The following is a 17967-nucleotide window of genomic DNA, read 5'->3' as shown; positions in this document are numbered from 1 at the left end:
ATCCCTTCATCTGATCTAAGATGTTTAGATGGATGAAGGTGAGTATTTATAAAGTTTAGTGACATCTCTATTGATAACAAAAAACCCTGGTAAATGACATTTAAAACATTTTCTCAATATAATTTTAATTTAATCCTAGCATAATTCTAATTCTAATTCTGAATATAACTGTAATACTCAAAAGGGTTGGATCACTGATTAAAAACTTGTTGAGTCCAGATACCCAGAAAAAGGAATATTATCCCCTATAGTGATTTGCAATTCTACTGCACTTAATATTGTAGGATAAATTATAAGCTATTTGAAAAGATAATCATTTCGGATATTTCATTCTGTTTTTCTTTTAAAACACTGAACTTTTGACTTTCTTGAGACTTGAAGGCTAAGTCAAAGATCTCTCTTGGTAAATGTCACATTGCATGTGAAAATATGTAGTTACTTTTAACTACATTTTGATATTGATTTCTAACATAATTCCACAGTGATAAGAGAACAGACTGTGCATGACTTCAATACCTTTAGACCATGAAATTTTTGTACCTTGTTTTAAAGCCCCTGGATATGTTCCACTGTCTCCTGGTTTATACTCTACAGAACTTGAATAGAATTTGTATCCTGCTATTGTGTGAAAATTCTATAAATCTTAATTATGTTGAATTGGTTCACAGTGCTTTTCGGGTCTACTATATCCTCCTACTTTTCTGTCTATTCACTCTATTAATTTTTGAGACTTTGAAATTCCAACTAAAAATCTTAATTTATCTACTTAAAAATAATTATAAAAAACAAAAAAAAAAAGAATAGAAAATGCCAGAGTACACTGTTCACAGTAAGGGTAGGTACTGTCTTGTAAATTTTTTTTTTCTAATTTTATTTTTGTTTATAGATTCATTGAGAATTGGGTCACAATGTAAACTGCATTTCTTAAGGCCACTCCAATACACAATGATTCACACTGTGGCTTTTGCTTAACAACGTATATTGAAGATTGTTATACTACAGTTTTAAAAAAAGTTAAAGACTGGTTTGGATGAAAGATATATAAAGACAGAAACTAACATGGGGTTAGACTTCTTCTTTCAACGATTTTGGAAAACTACAAGGGGGGACAATTACTTCACAGACTGGAATGTAAGCCCAGTTGGAATCAAGGTCTACAGGGCTTTTGAGGTGTCTAATGTTGAAAATCTCAAGTTAACTCTAGTTAAAAAAGCTGGAGAGGAGAAAGGAAAATTTTTGTTCTGGAAAAGTGTTCTTCTCTGATGCAAAAAGAAATTCATCTTACAAAGGAAGAAGGAGAGATGAGCTGCTCTAATTTAGTCTTTTGGAAACAGACAAAAAGATTACGAATTTGCTAAAAAAACCTTTTGTTTCTTCTAAGTATTACTTTTTAAGCTATGAGACGTCTTTTTTGTGTGCATGTGAAAACTTTGCAAGCCTCCAAAATTCATAAAAATTAACTTGAAACACTGAAATCCATTTCAAAAAAAATAAGAGTATAGAGAATCTTAATTTTTAAAAAGTTATATATATAAGGATTCATTTTGATGTTTGGCAAAACCAATACAATATTGTAAAGTTTAAAAATAAAATACAATTAAAAAAAAAATCTCATAGTGGGTGTTTTCATTTTAGATATTCTAGCCACTTTCCTTTTTTATAGCTTTTCTATTTGGAGAGGTGGAAACATTCAAATGTTAAAAGTATTCCACAATGTGTGTTATTTAAAAAATTCTCAAGTCCCGAAGTGAAAGTAATAAACCTTCTGTTAATATATTAATTAAATTAGTTTTGATCATCTATGAATCTAGTAACATGAGTCGAATAAACTATTACAATCATGTTTATTCTAAATCATGTTAATTTATTTAATAAATTAAATTTATTGTTCTTACTATATAAGTGAAGAAGGATAGAGAAGTGGAACTTTGGTGCAAATAGAATCTAATATTGCAATAACTGTTGTGATTTAATGAACACTTCTAAAGGTGATAACTAGTTTATCTAACATAAAGAGATACTAATATTTTAGGCTCAAGGCAAAGGAGAAAAGGAAAGATATACCTACCTGAATGCAGAGTTCAAAAAAATAGCAAGGATTGATAAAAAAGCCTTCCTCAGTGATCAGTGCAAAGAAAAGGAGGAAAACAATAGAATGGGAAAGACTAGAGATCTCTTCAAGAAAATCAGAGATACTGAGGGAACTTTTCATGCAAAGATGGGCATAATAAAGGACATAAATGGTATGGGTCTAACAGAAGCTGAAGATATTAAGAAGAGGTGGCAAGCTCAACATTCAGAAAACTAAGATCATGGCATCCAGTCCCATCACTTCATGGCAAATAGATGGGGAAACAGTGGCTGACTTTATTTTTCTGGGCTCCAAAATCACTGCAGATGGTGAATGCAGCCACGAAATTAAAAGACGCTTACTCCTTGGAAGGAAAGTTATGACCAACCTAGACAGCATATTAAAAAGCAGAGACATTACTTTGCCAACAAAGGTCAGTCTAGTCAAGGCTATAGTTTTTTCCAGTGGTCATGTAAGGATGAAAGAGTTGGACTATAATGAAAGCTGAGTGCAGAAGAATTGATGCTTTTGAACTGTGGTGTTGGAGAAGACTCTTGAGAGTCCCTTGGACTGCAAGGAGATCCAACCAGTCCATCCTAAAGGAGATTAGTCCTGGGTGTTCATTGAGAGGACTGATGTTGAAGCTGAAACTCCAATACTTTGGCCACCTGATGCAAAGAACTGAATCATTGGAAAAGACCCTGATGCTGGGAAAGATTGAGGGCAGGAGAAGATGAGGACGACAGAGGATGAGATAGTTGGATGGCATCACCGACTCAATGGACATGGGTTTGAGTGGATTCCAGGAGTTATTGATGGACAGGGAGGCCTGGCATGCTGTGGTTCATGGGGTTGCAAATGGTCAGACATGACTGAGCGACTGAACTGAACTGAACTGGCAATAATATGAAGAAGAACTATACAAAAAAGATCTTTATGACTCAGATAATCACGATAGGTGATCACTCACCTATAGCCAGACATCCTGGAATGCGAAGTCAAGTGGGTCTTAGGAAGCATCACTACGAACACAGCTAGTGGAGGTGATGGCATTCCAGCTGAGCTATTTCAAAAATATCAAGGATGATGTTTGAAAGTGCTGCACTCAATATGCCAGCAAATTTGGAAAACCGAGCAATGGCTATAGGACTGGAAAAAGGTCAGTTTTCATTCCAATCCCAAAGAAAGGCAATTCCAAACAATGTTCAACTACCACACAATTGCATTCATCTCACATGCAAGCAAAGTGATACTCAAAATTCCCCAAGCTAGGCTTCAGCAGTATGTGAACTGAGAACTTTCACATGTTCAAGTTGGATTTAGAATCAGAGGAACTAGGGATCAAATTGCTAACATTTGCTGGATCATAGAAAAAGCAAGAGAGCTCCAGAAAAATATCTACTTTTGCTTCACTGACTATGCAAAAGCCTTTGACTGTGTGGATCACATAAAACTGGAAAATTCTTCAAGAGATGGGAATACCAGACCACCTTTTCTGCCTCCTGAGAAACCTGTATGCAGGTCAAGAAGCAACAGTTAGAACCGGACATGGAAAAATGGACTGGTTCCAAATTGGGGAAGGAGTATGTTAAGGCTGTATACTGTCATCCTGCTTATTTAACTTATATGCACAATACATCATGTGAAATGCCGGGCTGGATGAAGTACAAGGTGGAATCAAGATTTCCAGGAGAAATATAAGTAACTTCAGATACGCAGATGACATCACCCTCATGGCAGAAAGCGAAGAGGATCTAAGAGCCTCTTGATGAAAGTGAAAGAGTAGAGTGAAAAAGCTGGCTTAAAACTCAACATTCAAAAAAACGAAGATCATGGCATCTGGTACCATCACTTCATGGCAAATAGATGGGAAACAATGGAAACAGTGACAGACTTTATTTTCTTCAGCTTCAAAATCACTGTAGCCATGAGGCAGTGACTGCAGCCATGAAATTAAAAGATGCTTGCTCTTTGGAAGAAAAGCTATGACCAACCTAGACAGCATAGTAAAAAGCAGAGACATTACTTTACTGACAAAGGTACATCTAGTCAAAGCTAGGTCTGGATGTGAGAGTTGGACTATAAAGAAAGTTGAGCACTAAGAACTGATGCTTTTGAACTATGGGGATGGAAAAGACCCTTCAGAGTTCCTTGGATAGCAAGGAGATCAAAACAGTTAATCCTAAAGGAAATCAGTCCAGAATATTCATTGGAAGGATGGATGCTAAAGCTGAAGCTCCAATACTTTGGTCACCTGATGCAAAGAACTGACTCACTGGAAAAGATCCTGATGCTGGGAAAGATTGAAGGCAGAAGAAGAAGGGGATGATAGAGGATAAGATGGTTGGATGGCATCACCAAATCAATGGACATGAGTTTGAGCAAGCCCTGGGAGTTGGTAATGGACAGGGAAGCCTGGCAGGCTGCATCCATGGGGTCACAAAGAGTCGGACGTGACTGAGTGACTGAACTGATATTGAACTGAATCTTTTAATATGGATTTACCAGGTGGCTCCGTGGTGAAGAATCCACCTGCCAATGCAAAAGATGTGGGTTTGATCTCTGGGTCAGGAAGATCCCCTGGAGGAGGAAACAGCAACCCACTCCAGTATTCTTGCCTGAGAAACCCCACCGACAGAGGAACCTGGGGGCTATAGTCCATAGGGTTGCAAAATGTTGGACATGACTGAGTATGTAAGCACAATCCTTTAATATAATTTGCAAGATCACACATTAAATGGCAGAGATCATTGTCAGTTCTCGTCAAGGGTTAATTATCTCACAAAGGAACCAGATGACTCCTGTAAAGGCATTTCCTGTTCTCATTTTAAATGTTTCTAATGGTAGCCACAAGATTTCTTTTGAGCAGAAAGTAATATTCAATTTTTAAGTTTTTTAAGAGAAAATTTCAATTTTGATCAAAGAAATATTCACCTAAGACACCCTTATGAATAAGTTTGCTATTTTACATAATTTCTTATCCAAATTAAATGTTCAAATAAGAACTGGCCATATATTATTAAGAAAAGATGATTAAAAAGAATACATCTGTAAGAGTTTGGGATTAACATATACAAACTACTATATATAAAACAGATAACCAATAAGGACCTAGTGTATAGCACAAAGAACTATACTCAATATTTTGTTATAATCTTTAAGGGAAAAGAATCTGAAATATATATATATATACATATACACACATATATATAAACTGAATCACATTACTGTACACATGAAACTAACACAACATTATAAATGAACTATATTTCAGTTTTTTTTTTTAAAGGATACATCCACAATACCCTGAATTTATTTCAAGTCTGTGTTCTTTCACTATCACAACTCCTGTGTGTATGTGGAAAGCATCTATAATTATTTTCTTGTATGACTGCTTCTGAAGTAGGTTATTTAACATAAACTCCTTGAGAATACACATGTAAATAGGAGTTTTCTGGGAAAATATCACTTCCTGAAAGGTCAGCTGATGACATCTGGCTCAGAATTTTCTCTTCTGAAAGTGAAAGTTGCTCAGTTGTGTCCAACTCTTCGCGATCCCATGGACTATACAATCCACGGAATTCCCCAGGCCAGAATACTGGAGTGGGTAGCTTTTCCCTTCTCTAGGGGATCTACCCAACCCAGGAATCGAATTTAGGTCTCCCACATTGCAGGCGGATTCTTTAGCAGCTAAGTCACTCCTCTGAGGGTTATGTATCTATTAGAAATTTCAGGGGGGTTAAATTACTTTTAAAAACATCTTCAGATAAGTTGCACAGATATTTAATCCCACATGAAATGTTTCTGTGAGTGGTCAATTAATCTGGAAAGCTTACTTAGAATTTTTTTTTTTTTTCGCTCTGCTGACAAAACTCTTTGTTGAAACCTAATGGTAGCTACTGAGGGGTAAGAATTTTCTTTATATTATACCAAAATTGATTTTAAATTAAGAGTATGGAACTAAAGTGGTATCATGAGTTCTTATGACATTCCTAGGAGTGTCATTACTCTTCTACTTAACTGCCAACTGAAGAGTAATCTTTGATTTCTTACTCTGACAACCATTACCTGTGCCAAATATCCTCATATACACTATGTTTTAAGCTTTATTTATAATTTTATTATGTTATATAATACCATATATTGTGTAATACATAGTCCTTTAATATTTATGTTATACTAAACATATAAATAAGACATAAAATAGTATGTGAGAATTCACCATATAACTTATTGTATAATATACTGTAATTTAACATGCTTATTACAGAGATTACCATTAAACATCTCATCCTAAGTGATTCTCATCCTGGATACTAAAAAAAAATAAAGATTTGTTGAAAAGTCTAAAAATTAAGCTATTAAATACATTATTTTCAGCTACTGCTCAGACTTACAAATTAATAAAATCACATTGTACCAAAATGACATTCATTTTGTAAAGCTTCAATATGCATTATAAATTCTGACTAGCATATTCTGAATTTTGTTCTCAAAATGGAACTATGGCAGAAGAGTCCTAATTTGATAACTGTATTATCTATTAGAACCACAATGTTGTTAACCTAGTCCGAAGGCCTAAAGAGTGCATACAAATTTTGACAACCATTACATAAGAAATAACAAACTTATGGCAAAAACTTAAAAAATCTATAACAGCAAAAACCTGTCTACTTTCTTTTTAAGTGTAAAGTCAAATTGAAAATAGGTCATTTCTGGGAATCCAGCAGGAAATTATTCAGTGCTTTTTTTGTTAACAAATGGAATTTATGTTTACAGATATAACTATTAGAATATATACTTATACCAGAAAAAATATTAGATGAAGATTCCTAAATTAGATGAAAAAGGATGTTTTAAATATTTTAAAATTTAATGTTATTGTATGGAAGCCAATGCTTCAGTTTATGGAAGAACAAATTAAAACCCTTCAGGGGATACTTACCCTTTTCTGTTCCTTTACATACTCTATCAGTTCATCTCTTGTTCTCTTCACTGCCTCTTCCACAGCCTTTTCACTTCGTTTTTGCTCTTCTATTATTGCTGCCTTAACTGTTTCCTGTTTGTGGAAGGATGAGAAAAACTCAGGGAGGTATGTGCTATGACATGTTTGGGCCCATTTTATATAAACTAAAAACATTCAATGGGTTGAACTTATTCTGTTCAAAGCATGTCTTTAAACAGGAATAAGAACTTACAGCATCTTTTGGGTTCTGTGAACAGATTTCACAGAATTCACTTTTTCAAACTGAGTGAAAGGGGAAAAAAATGGAGTAAGCCATTTATTGCAGGGAGAGCCTAAAATACTCCAGTGGCTTCCTTACCAACCTTTCATTTGATGTTTACATGATTGATTGCCTTCCTGTACTTTGCACTATTCACATAAGACTTCCAACTTGTATTTATTCTTCCAAGAACACCCTGATGTTCTAGGCTGTTTTATTCACATTTAAGCTTTTCCATCACACAATATCAAGTGTGGTCTGGGTGGTAAGATTTACAGATAGTTTAGTCCTCCTGCCAGGTTAAGACGTTTAGAGCTGGACACCATGAATGAGAGGTAAAAACTTCACTCTGTGTCCTAATATCTGAAATGAGAAATCTAGGAAGAAAAGTGGTACTACTCATTTTGCTGAAATAGTAATCAAGGACCCTGAGAGATTTCAAATTTTCAGGTAAAGAGAAAGACGGCTAAAATTCTAAAGAAGAAATATTAACACTTCTCAAAAACTAAGAAATATTTTGTGCTAAAATATATCATTTCATAGATTGGAAGAATGCTACAAAATCTAACTTCCTTTTGTCTATACAGGTAGTATCTTTCTTTGAACAGGCAATCAGAAAATGCCTTGATATTTGTCAATAGTATTTCCCTCATTTTGCTATTCTTGAGGACCCTTCACGTTGTTGTGTATACATGTTTTGGTTTAGTTTTTCCCAATTTTATACACACACACACATACATACTTAAGTTGGGTCTGACTCTTTTGTGACCGCCTGGATTGTAGCCTACCAGGCTCCTCTGTCCATGGGATTTCCCAGGCAAGAATACTGGAGTGGGTTGCCATCTCCTTCTGCAGGGGATCTTCCTGACCCAGGGATTGAACCCATGTCTCCTGAATTGGCAGGCAGAGTCTCTACCACTGAGCCACCTGAGAAGCCCTGTTAATCCCAAATTCTAAATGTATGCCTCCTCCTGTCCCCTGCAGTAACTATAAGTTTAATTTCTATATCTGTGAGTTTCTGTTTCATAAATAAGTTCATCTGTATCATGAACAGATTCCACATGTAAGCGATATCATGTGATATTTGTTTTTCTCTGACTTACTTCACTCACTGGCAATCTCTAGGTCCATCCATGTTGCTGCAAATGGCATTAATTTGTTTTTTATGGCTGAATAGCATTCCATATTGTGTGTTTGTGTGTATGTGTGAACACAGCACATTTATTCATTCATGTCAACAGACATTTAGGTTGCTTCCATGTTTCGGCTGTGCTGCTATGAACACTGGGGTGCATGCATCTTTTCAAACTAGAGTTTTCTCTGTATATATGCCCAGGAGTGTGATTTCTGGGTCATACGATAACTCTTAGTTTTTTCAGGAACCTGTATATTGTTATCCATAGCAGATGCACCAATTTACATTTCCCCAACAGTGTAAGACGGTTCCTTTTCTTCATATGCTCTCCAGCATTTATTATTTGTAGACTCTTAAATCATGGCCATTCTAACCAGTATGAGGTGACACCTCATTATGAAAAGCTATAGTAATTTTTGAAAAAAAAAAAAAAAAAGACAAAAAGATTATTTCAAATAAAAGCACCTACTATTACAATTCCTGTTGGTTACACACATACTAATTTGGAACTTGAAACTTTTCAGATTTTATAAAGTCAAAAAGTTAATACATATGTTACTAAGCCCCCTGAAATAAAACACAATAAATAGTTCTGTGATGAAGGGTGTGAATATTCACACTACGTGGGTAAATTAAAAGTATAAATAGTTTCACATTATTTCAGGACAGCATTTGCAAAAAGCCTTGTTTTTCAAGGGTTTTATAATTTTAAAACTATTGTAGACCTAGACTAGTTGAATATAGAAGATAAATCCATATCATATTGAATATCAAACACAATTTCTATCTAGTAAGGGTCAAATTTGACTAGAAATGTTTGAAGACAAAACCATCAATTTAAATAAAAGGAAAATATCCAGGAAAAAGATGAAGAGAGTTAGCTACTATGTTCTTCAGTTAAAAAAAATTTTTTTTCTTTAGGGTGGACGGGCCTAAGAGTTTATACAGTCTGCTCAGTCCATACTTTTGAGGCTCCTTCTTTCTTAAATTTTGAGTTGAAGAAGAATATTTACAAAGAAAGTCTCCCTTGATTCTCTCCTCCCCAGCTGGCAGTTAGGTGACAGTCAAGGTTGTGAAATCTATATATACATAGCTATATTTAAAACAGATAACCAACAAATGGTTAGTATCCCTTAGGAAGCATCACAATAAACAAAGCTAGTGTAGGTGATGGAATTCCAGTTGAGCTATTTCAAATCCTGAAAGATGATACTGTTAACATGCTGCACTCAATATGCCAGCAAATTTGGAAAACTCAGCATTGGCTACAGGACTGGAAAAAGGTCAGCTTTCATTCCAGTCCCAAAGAAAGGCAATGCCAAAGAATGCTCACACTACTGTACAGTTGCACTTATCTCACACACAAGCAAATAATGCTCAAAATTCTCGAAGCGAGGCTTTAATAGTACAGGAACCAAGAACTTCCAGATGTACAAGCTGGATTTAGAAAAGGCAGAGGAACCAGAGATCAAACTGCCAATATACGCTGGATCACAGAAAAAGCAAGAGAGTGCCGGAAAAACATCTACTTCTGCTTCATTGACTGTGCTAAAGCCTTTCACTGTGTGGATCACAACAAACTTTGGAAAATTCTTCAAGAGATGGGAATACCAGACAACTTTACCTGCCTCCTGAGAAATCCATATGCAGGTCAAGGAGCAACAGTTAGAACTGGACATGGAACAATGCACTGGTTCCATCGGGAAAGGAGTACTTCAAGGCTGTATATTGTCACCCTGCTTATTTAACTTCTATGCAGAGCACATCATGCAAAATACTGGGCTGGATGAAGCACAAGCTGGAATCAAGATTGCCGGGAGAAACATTAGTAACCTGAGATATGCAGATGACATCACCCTCATGTCAGAAAGTGAAGAGGATCCAAGAGCCTCTTGATGAAAGTGGAAGAGGAGAATGAAAAAGTTGGCTCAGAACTTAGTATTCAAAAAACAAAGATCATGGCATCTGGTACCATCACTTCATGGCAAATAGATGGGGAAACAATAGGAACAGTGACAGACTTTATTTTGGGGAGCTCCAAAATCACTGAAGATCGTGACTACAATCATGAAATTAAAAAGATGCTTGCTTCCTGGAAGAAAATTTATGACCAACCTAGACAGCATACTTAAAAAGCAGAGACATTCCTTTGCTGACAAAGGCCATCTAGTCAAAGCTATGGTTTTTCCAGTAGTCATGTATGGATGTGAGAGTTGGACCATAAAGCAGAATGCGCACTGACCAATTGATGCTTTTGAACTATGGTGTTGGAGAAGGCTCTTGAGAGTCCCTTGGACAGCAAGGAGATCAAAACAGTCAATCCTAAAGGAAGTCAATCGTGAATATTCATTAGAAGGACTGATGCTGAAGCTGAAGCTCCAGTACTTTGGTCACCTGATGCAAAGAAGTGATTCATTAGAAAAGACCTTGATGCTGGAAAGGTTGAAGGCAGGAGAAGAAAGGGATGAGAGAGGATAAGATGGTTGGATGGCATCACCGATCACTGAACTTGAGTTTGATCAAGCTCTGGGAGACTGTGAAGGACAGGGAAGCCTGGCATGCTGCAGTCCATGGGGCTGCAAAGAACTGGAAACAACTGAGCAACTTAATAACAACAACCAACAAATACCTACTGAATAGCATGTGCAACTCAGGTCCATATTATGTAACACCCTAAATGGGAAAGGATGTGAAAAAGAATAGATACATGTATGTGTATAACTGAATCACTTTGCTGTATATCTGAAATAACACAATATTGTTAATCATCTATGCTTCAATATAAAATATAAATGAAAAAAGGAAAAAAAACTTTATTATTTCATTTATTTCAATAAATAAATATCTTTGAATATGACATTAAAAAGATTAAACCTTTCATTTTCTAACTAAATTCTGAACAAGAAACAATCAGTGAATTTTGTATGCATGTTCACGTGTCTGTGAATATCTGCCTGCATGTTTTCTTGAATTCCATGAATGAACTATATTGTCCCTGTGAATCATGAGACTTAGTCTAAAATAAAATATACTTCACGAGGGATGATGATTTGCCACTAATGAATACACTCAAAGAAGGCAATTCTGAAAGAATACTTTCCAGAATATTTTAGTAATGTGCACATCCTGAAACATGATATATTTTCTAAGGCATGATTCATACCCTAACCTTGGCACTACTGACAATTCCTTGCTGGGGGTGGAGATGGGAGTATTGTTGTAAGCAGTATACTTGGTATTTGCTTACTAGATCATCTTCAGTTGAGAAGCACTGCTCTAAAACTAACAGTTTGGAGGGAAAAACATCCATTTGCATATGTATTTTGGTAAGTTTGTTAAAATATATTGACACTTCTCATCCTAAATATATTTTGTTAAAAATAAAATATGTGTAAAAAATCACATCCACTTTATTATATAACTAGTTTTTTAAGTGTGGAAGAAAGAGTGCTACTTACTAATTTTTCCACTACTCCTTACTAGAATCACCTTCTATAATGTTACAATTAAATAGGTCATGATGAAGGTCATGTCCTTTACAAGCAAGTGAGAAGATGCAATTGTGCGGTAGTTTGAGGATTCTTTGGCATTCCCTTTCTTCAGGACTGGAATGAAAACTGACTTTTCCCAGTCCTGTGGCCACTGCTGAGTTTTCCAAATTTGCTAGCATATTGAGTGCAGCACTTTCACAGCATCATCTTTCAGGATTGGAAATAACTCAACTGGAATTCCATCACCTCCCCTAGGTGTGTTCGCAGTGATGTTTCCTAAGGCCCACTTGACTTCACATTCCAGGATGTCTGGCTCTAGGTGAGTGATCACACCATTGAGGTTATCTGGGTTGTGAAGATCTTTTTTGTACAGTTCTTCTGGGTATTCTTGCTACCTCTTCTTAATATCTTCTGTTTCTGTTAGGTCCATACCATTTCTGTCCTTTATTGAGCCCATCTTTGCATGAAATGTTCCCTTGGTATCTCTAATTTTCTTCAAGAGATTTCTAGTCTTTCCCATTCTGTTGTTTTCCTCTATTTCTTTGCATTGATCACCGAGGAAGGCTTTCTTATCTCTCCTTGCTATTCTTTGGAAATCTGCATTCAGATGCTTATATCTTTCCTTTTCTCCTTTGCTTTTAGCTGCTTTTCTTTTCATAGCTTTTTGTAAGGCCTCACAGACAGCCATTTTGCTTCTTTGCATTTCTTTTTCTTGGGGATGCTCTTGATCCTTGTCTCCTGTACAATGTTTTAGAAAAGGCAGAGGAACAAGAGATTAAATTGCCAACATCTGCTGGATTATCAAAAATGCAAGAGAATTCCAGAAAAACATCTATTTCTGCTTTATTGACTATGCCAAAGCCTTTGACTGTGTGGATCACAATAAACTGTGGAAAATTCTGAAAGAGATGGGAATACCAGACCACCTGACCTGCCTCTTGAGAAACCTGTATGCAGGTCAGGAAGCAACAGTTAGAACTGGACATGGAACAACAGACTGGTTCCAAATAGGGAAAGAAGTACATCAAGGCTGTACACTGTCACCCTGCTTATTTAACTCAGATGCAGAGTACATCATGAGAAATGCTTAGCTGGATGAAACACAAGCTGGAATCAAGATTGCCGGGAGAAATATCAATAACCTCAGATATGCAGATGACACTACCCTTATGGCAGGAACTGAAGAACTAAAGAGCCCCTTGATGAAAGTGAAAAAGGAGAGTAAAAAAGTTGGCTTAAAGCTCAACATTCAGAAAACTAAGATCATGGCATCCGGTCTCATCACTTCATGGCAAATAGTTAGGGAAACAGTGTCAGACTTTATTTTTCTGGGCTCCAAAATCACTGCAGGTGGTGATTGCAGCCATGAAATTAAAAGACGCTTATGCCTTGGAAGGAAAGTTATGACCAATCTAGATAGCATATTCAAAAGCAGAGACATTACTTTGCCAACAAAGGTCCATCTAGTCAAGGGTATGGTTTTTCTAGTAGTCATGTACGGTTGTGAGAGTTGGACTGTGAAGAAAGCTGAGCGCTGAAAAATTGATGCTTTTGAACTGTGGTGTTGGAGAAGACTCTTGAGAGTCCCTTGGACTGCAAAGAGATCCAACCAGTCCATCCTGAAGGAGATCAGTTCTGGGTGTTCACTGGAGGGACTGATGCTAAAGCTGAAACTCCAATACGTTGGCCACCTCATGTGAAGAGCTGACTCATTGGAAAAGACTCTGATGCTGGGAGGGATTGGGGGCAGGAGGAGAAGGGGATGGCAGAGGATGAGATGGCATCACCAACTCAATGGACATGAGTTTAAGTAAACTCCGGGAGTTGGTGATGGACAGGGAGGCCTGGCATGCTGCGATTCATGGGGTCGCAAAGAGTCGGACATGACTGAGTGACTGAAATGAACTGAACTAAACTGATCAAATATTTTCTAGAGCAACAATGTGCTTTACTTTGATTCTATACATGATATACATTGCTGTTGTTGTTCTGTCACCCAGTCAGGTCTGACTCTTTGTGACTCCGTGGACTGCAGCCCGTCAGGCCTCTCTGTCCCTCACCATCTCCCGAAGTTTGCCCATTTCCTTTACATCAGTGATGCCATCCTGCCATCTCATCTGATGCCCTCTTCTCCTCCTGCCTCAATCTTTCATAGCATCAATGACTTTTCCAATGAGTCAGCTGTTCACATCAGATGACCAAAATACTGGAGTTTCATCTTTAGCATCAGTCCTTCCAATGAATATTTGGGGTTGATTTCCCTAAGATTGACTGGTTTGATCTTGCTGTTTGAGGAACTCTCATGAGTGCTCTCCAGCACTATAGTTTGAAGGCATCAATTCTATGGCACTCTGCCTTCTTTACGGTGCAGCTCTTAAAACTGTGCGTGACCAATGGGAAAACCATAGTCTTGACTACACAGACTTTTGTCCGCAGAGTAGTGTCTCTACTCGTCATAATTATTTAATTAGTATTACTTTAAAAGTTGCATGTGGTTGTGGAATTGCACCTCAGTAAATGAATATCTGAATCATAAGTCAGCCTACTTTATGCAGTTCCTTAGTATCAACAGTTAAGGAAGTAGGACTTCAATTCCTAGATAAATTTATGAGCTCACATTACAGCTCCATCAGTGCTTTTCACATATTGATCTAACTGCAGATGAAATTTCCATATTTCAAAATTCATCTGCCAGGTAACTGAGGAGCTTCCATCTAATTTTCAGTTGGAAATAATCAATCTGCAATGTAATGATATGCAAAATGAGAAGAATTTAATTCTACAAATGCTTCTCAAGTAATGAATACACTCAATTAAAATTACATACTCACTGACTGATACCAATATTTTCCAGTACTTATTTGTGTGAAAGACATTCTTAAAGATGAAATATGTAGAGTTTCATTAGATACCAGCATTAATAAGTATTTGTAATCATTTTTGATGATAGGAATACTTAATGGAACCACAATTAAGCAAAATATTATTCTTTCCAAAGAAAATTCTATTCTTCTCACTAGTAGTGAAGGACAGGGAAGCCTGGTGTGCTGCAGTCCAAGGGGTTGCAAAGAGTCAGACACAATTTAGCGAAGAACACAAGTAGATGCACATTATGAAAAATTAATATTATTATATTTTGAATTTCATCAACAAAAATTTGTGAATATTTGCTGTTTCTTGTGTAAACATAAGCTCCTACATAATATTTTCAATTAAGCCTCTTGGCCCGTAAGTTTCTAAAATATTTACTAACTGGCTCTTTACAGAAAAAGCTTGCCAATCCCCGATTTAGCTCATAATTCTGTAAGCTGGCAACCTGAGCTGGGCTCAGCTGGACAGTTCTTTTGGTCTTGGCTGGGTTCTCCCATGTATCTGCCATCAACTGGTGGGTCCCAATCTGGCTGCTGCTACAATGATGGCCTACAGTAGGCTGGCTTGTTTCTCCTTCCTATGGGCTCCTATCTCCTGCAGACTAGTTCGGGATTTTTCACATAGCAGCTGGACAGAATTGTAAAAGAAAGGGTGGAATGTCTCTTAAGATACGGGCTCAGAAATGATACAGTGTTACTGCAGCCACATTATACTGGCTTAAGCAAATATGTATTAAACACTAATTCCAAAATTCTTATCTAATTGTCTATATGTCTTTTCAATACATTCAAAGCTATCAAGCAGTCTGTTTACCTTCTTAGAGACATATCTCCAGGACGTATCTCCAACCAGGATTGGTCATTCTCTAGGTCAGTTATTGTGGGATTTCCATGATTTTTCTAGGGGTTTGGCTACATCTCTCTGGAGCTTATCAGCTTTCTAGATACCACTGGATTCTTTTTTCTTTCTTTACTTCTTTGTTTTGATAGAGTACTTCCTCCAGGAGACTCCTCAGAAAAGACACGTCTTTCTTTGTTTTGATAGAGTACCTCTTTCAGGAGATTCTTCAGAAAAAGGTAGGTGAGAAGTGTAAGTTTTGGTATTTCCTTTGTCTTGAAAATGCTTTCATTCTACCCTCACACTTAAATTATAGTTTGGCTGAGTGTAGCTTTCTAGGGAAAATTTGTGCAGTTTTCAATGTTATTGAGGAGTCTGCTTACACATTCTGATTCATTATCATTTGCATAAATGTGTCCCTCTTATGAGAACATTTATGTATTTTCTTTGCCTTTGCTGCTCAAAAATTTAATGATAAACTTAGTAACAGCCCTACCTAGAAACTTGTATCTTAAAATTTAGAAACGCATGTCTTTCAATTTTGCAAGATTTACTTTCATACTATTATTAATATATTTACTGCATTTTACTGCTTTTTATTTCCCTTCAAGATCCTGTGATTCAGCAAAAGAATCTCCTGAACCAATTGCTTAATTTCCTTGTCTTTTCACTTCTATTTTCCATTTCTTCATATTTTTATACAATGTTCTCTGGAAGACTCCTAACACTTCATCTTCTGACTCTTGATGCTGTTTTTTAAACTTTCTATTGTATTGTAAATTTCTAATCCTTTCATTTGACTTTTAAAAAGGCACCCTCTTCCTGTTTCATAGGTGCAAAATCTCTTACTTTTAAGGAAATTAATGATAGTGTTTTTCTTTTTAATTTTTCATGTCTCCATAGAATGTTTTTAATCTCTGCTTTTCATGAGGAGTATTCTATTTATACTTGACTATTTGCTCATGTTTAAAGAGTAGAGCACTAAAACGCTGAGTAACATATCTTTGCTTGCAGTTGTGGTTTATGGACTGTGATCTTAAGAGCAGAGTAATCTGGCTGAGTTGTTTCCTTGGGGAGATTTCTGATACCAATACAGTTAAGTCTTTTATCCTGGGCTGCCTAGATGCCTCAGTTAAAGAATATTCCAATTTCCTGTTTGGTTTTCAGCATTCTGAGAACTGTGATGGGAAAAATGGGTAAGGTTCTCAATAAGCAGCTGAAAACTTTTCACCTTGCTGCCCTTCCCATCCCATTTCATTATAGCATTTATACCTTCAAGTATGCTTGGTGATCCCTGGTCCAGACACCTTCCACTTTCTTTTTCTTTTTCCCCCAGAGAACTAATCCCAGGTTTCTGACAGAATTTGCAGAGGATGAGTGGGGATCTGTTTATTACACAAACTTCCAAACTCCCCTTCAAAGTGAAGCTTCATCTTCATTTTCACTTCTAGAGATACCTGGTTCCACCAACTGGGAAGCCTTTGGGAGTTTCCCCAGAGTACACTGCAAGTTGTATATTTGTCTTCTCAGTCATCTCCACTTCTAATTTAGGGCTCCATTTCCGAGTTTTCATTTCAGTGAGGTTTTACAAGGGAGTTAATAAAACTGGTCTTTTATCTGGATATGTGTTAGAAAAAAATGTATGAAACTTTTTATTTTGAAGTAATTTTAGAGGTACAGAAAACTTACAAAGACAGTACAAGGGTTCTCATATGCCCTTAACACAGCTTCTTCTAATATTAACATCTTACATAACTATGGTACATTTATCAAGCTAACAAATTAATATCATATGGTAATATTAAATAGATTACACTCAATAGATTATTCTGTTGAGCATATACATCACCTTTTCTAATAATGCCTTTTTTCTGTTCCAGGATTAAACTAGGGTAAGATATTGCATTCAGACATCATGTCTCATTAATCTCCTCCAATTTGTGGCAGTTTCTCAGTCTTTCCTTATTATATTGACACTGTTGAAAAGTACTTTTCATTTTGAAGAAATTTGGATTGGTGTTTTTTTTCTCTTACATTTAGACAGGGTTATTAATTTTTGAGAATGCCACAGAAGTGAATAATGCTTTTCACTGAAATCAGTGATTCTAATTATTACAGTTCATATTCTCATCCTCTGTCGCCCCCTTCTTCTCCTGCTGTCACTCTTTTGCAGCATTAGGGTCTTTGCCAATGAGTCGGCTCTTCCCATGAGGTGGCCAAATTATTAGGGCTTCAGCCTCAGCATCATCTCATCCTCTGACACCCTCTTCTCCTTTTGCCTTCTATCTTTCCCAGCATCAGGGTCTTTTCCAATGAGTCAGCTCTTCACATCAGGTG

The 17967-nt window shown here is 36.5% G+C and overlaps 1 protein-coding gene across 5 annotated transcripts in view; it reads right to left on the bottom strand.

Moving 5' to 3' along the window:
• The window catches only part of CCDC91 (coiled-coil domain containing 91), a 395228-nt gene that overhangs the window by 63898 nt on the left and 313363 nt on the right, over positions 1-17967 (bottom strand). For all 5 annotated transcript variants that reach the window (XM_027541619.1, XM_027541623.1, XM_027541622.1 and 2 more), the window contains one exon: positions 7017-7130. In XM_027541619.1, the coding sequence (XP_027397420.1) occupies positions 7017-7130 (114 nt within the window). The remainder of the gene's footprint in view (positions 1-7016; positions 7131-17967) is intronic.

This window comes from Bos indicus x Bos taurus, chromosome 5 (assembly GCF_003369695.1).
Source record: "Bos indicus x Bos taurus breed Angus x Brahman F1 hybrid chromosome 5, Bos_hybrid_MaternalHap_v2.0, whole genome shotgun sequence".
In the NCBI taxonomy this organism is placed as follows: domain Eukaryota; kingdom Metazoa; phylum Chordata; class Mammalia; order Artiodactyla; family Bovidae; genus Bos; species Bos indicus x Bos taurus.
The sequence above is the reverse complement of the archived record's forward strand: the minus strand, read 5'-3'. Positions and strand labels throughout refer to the sequence as shown.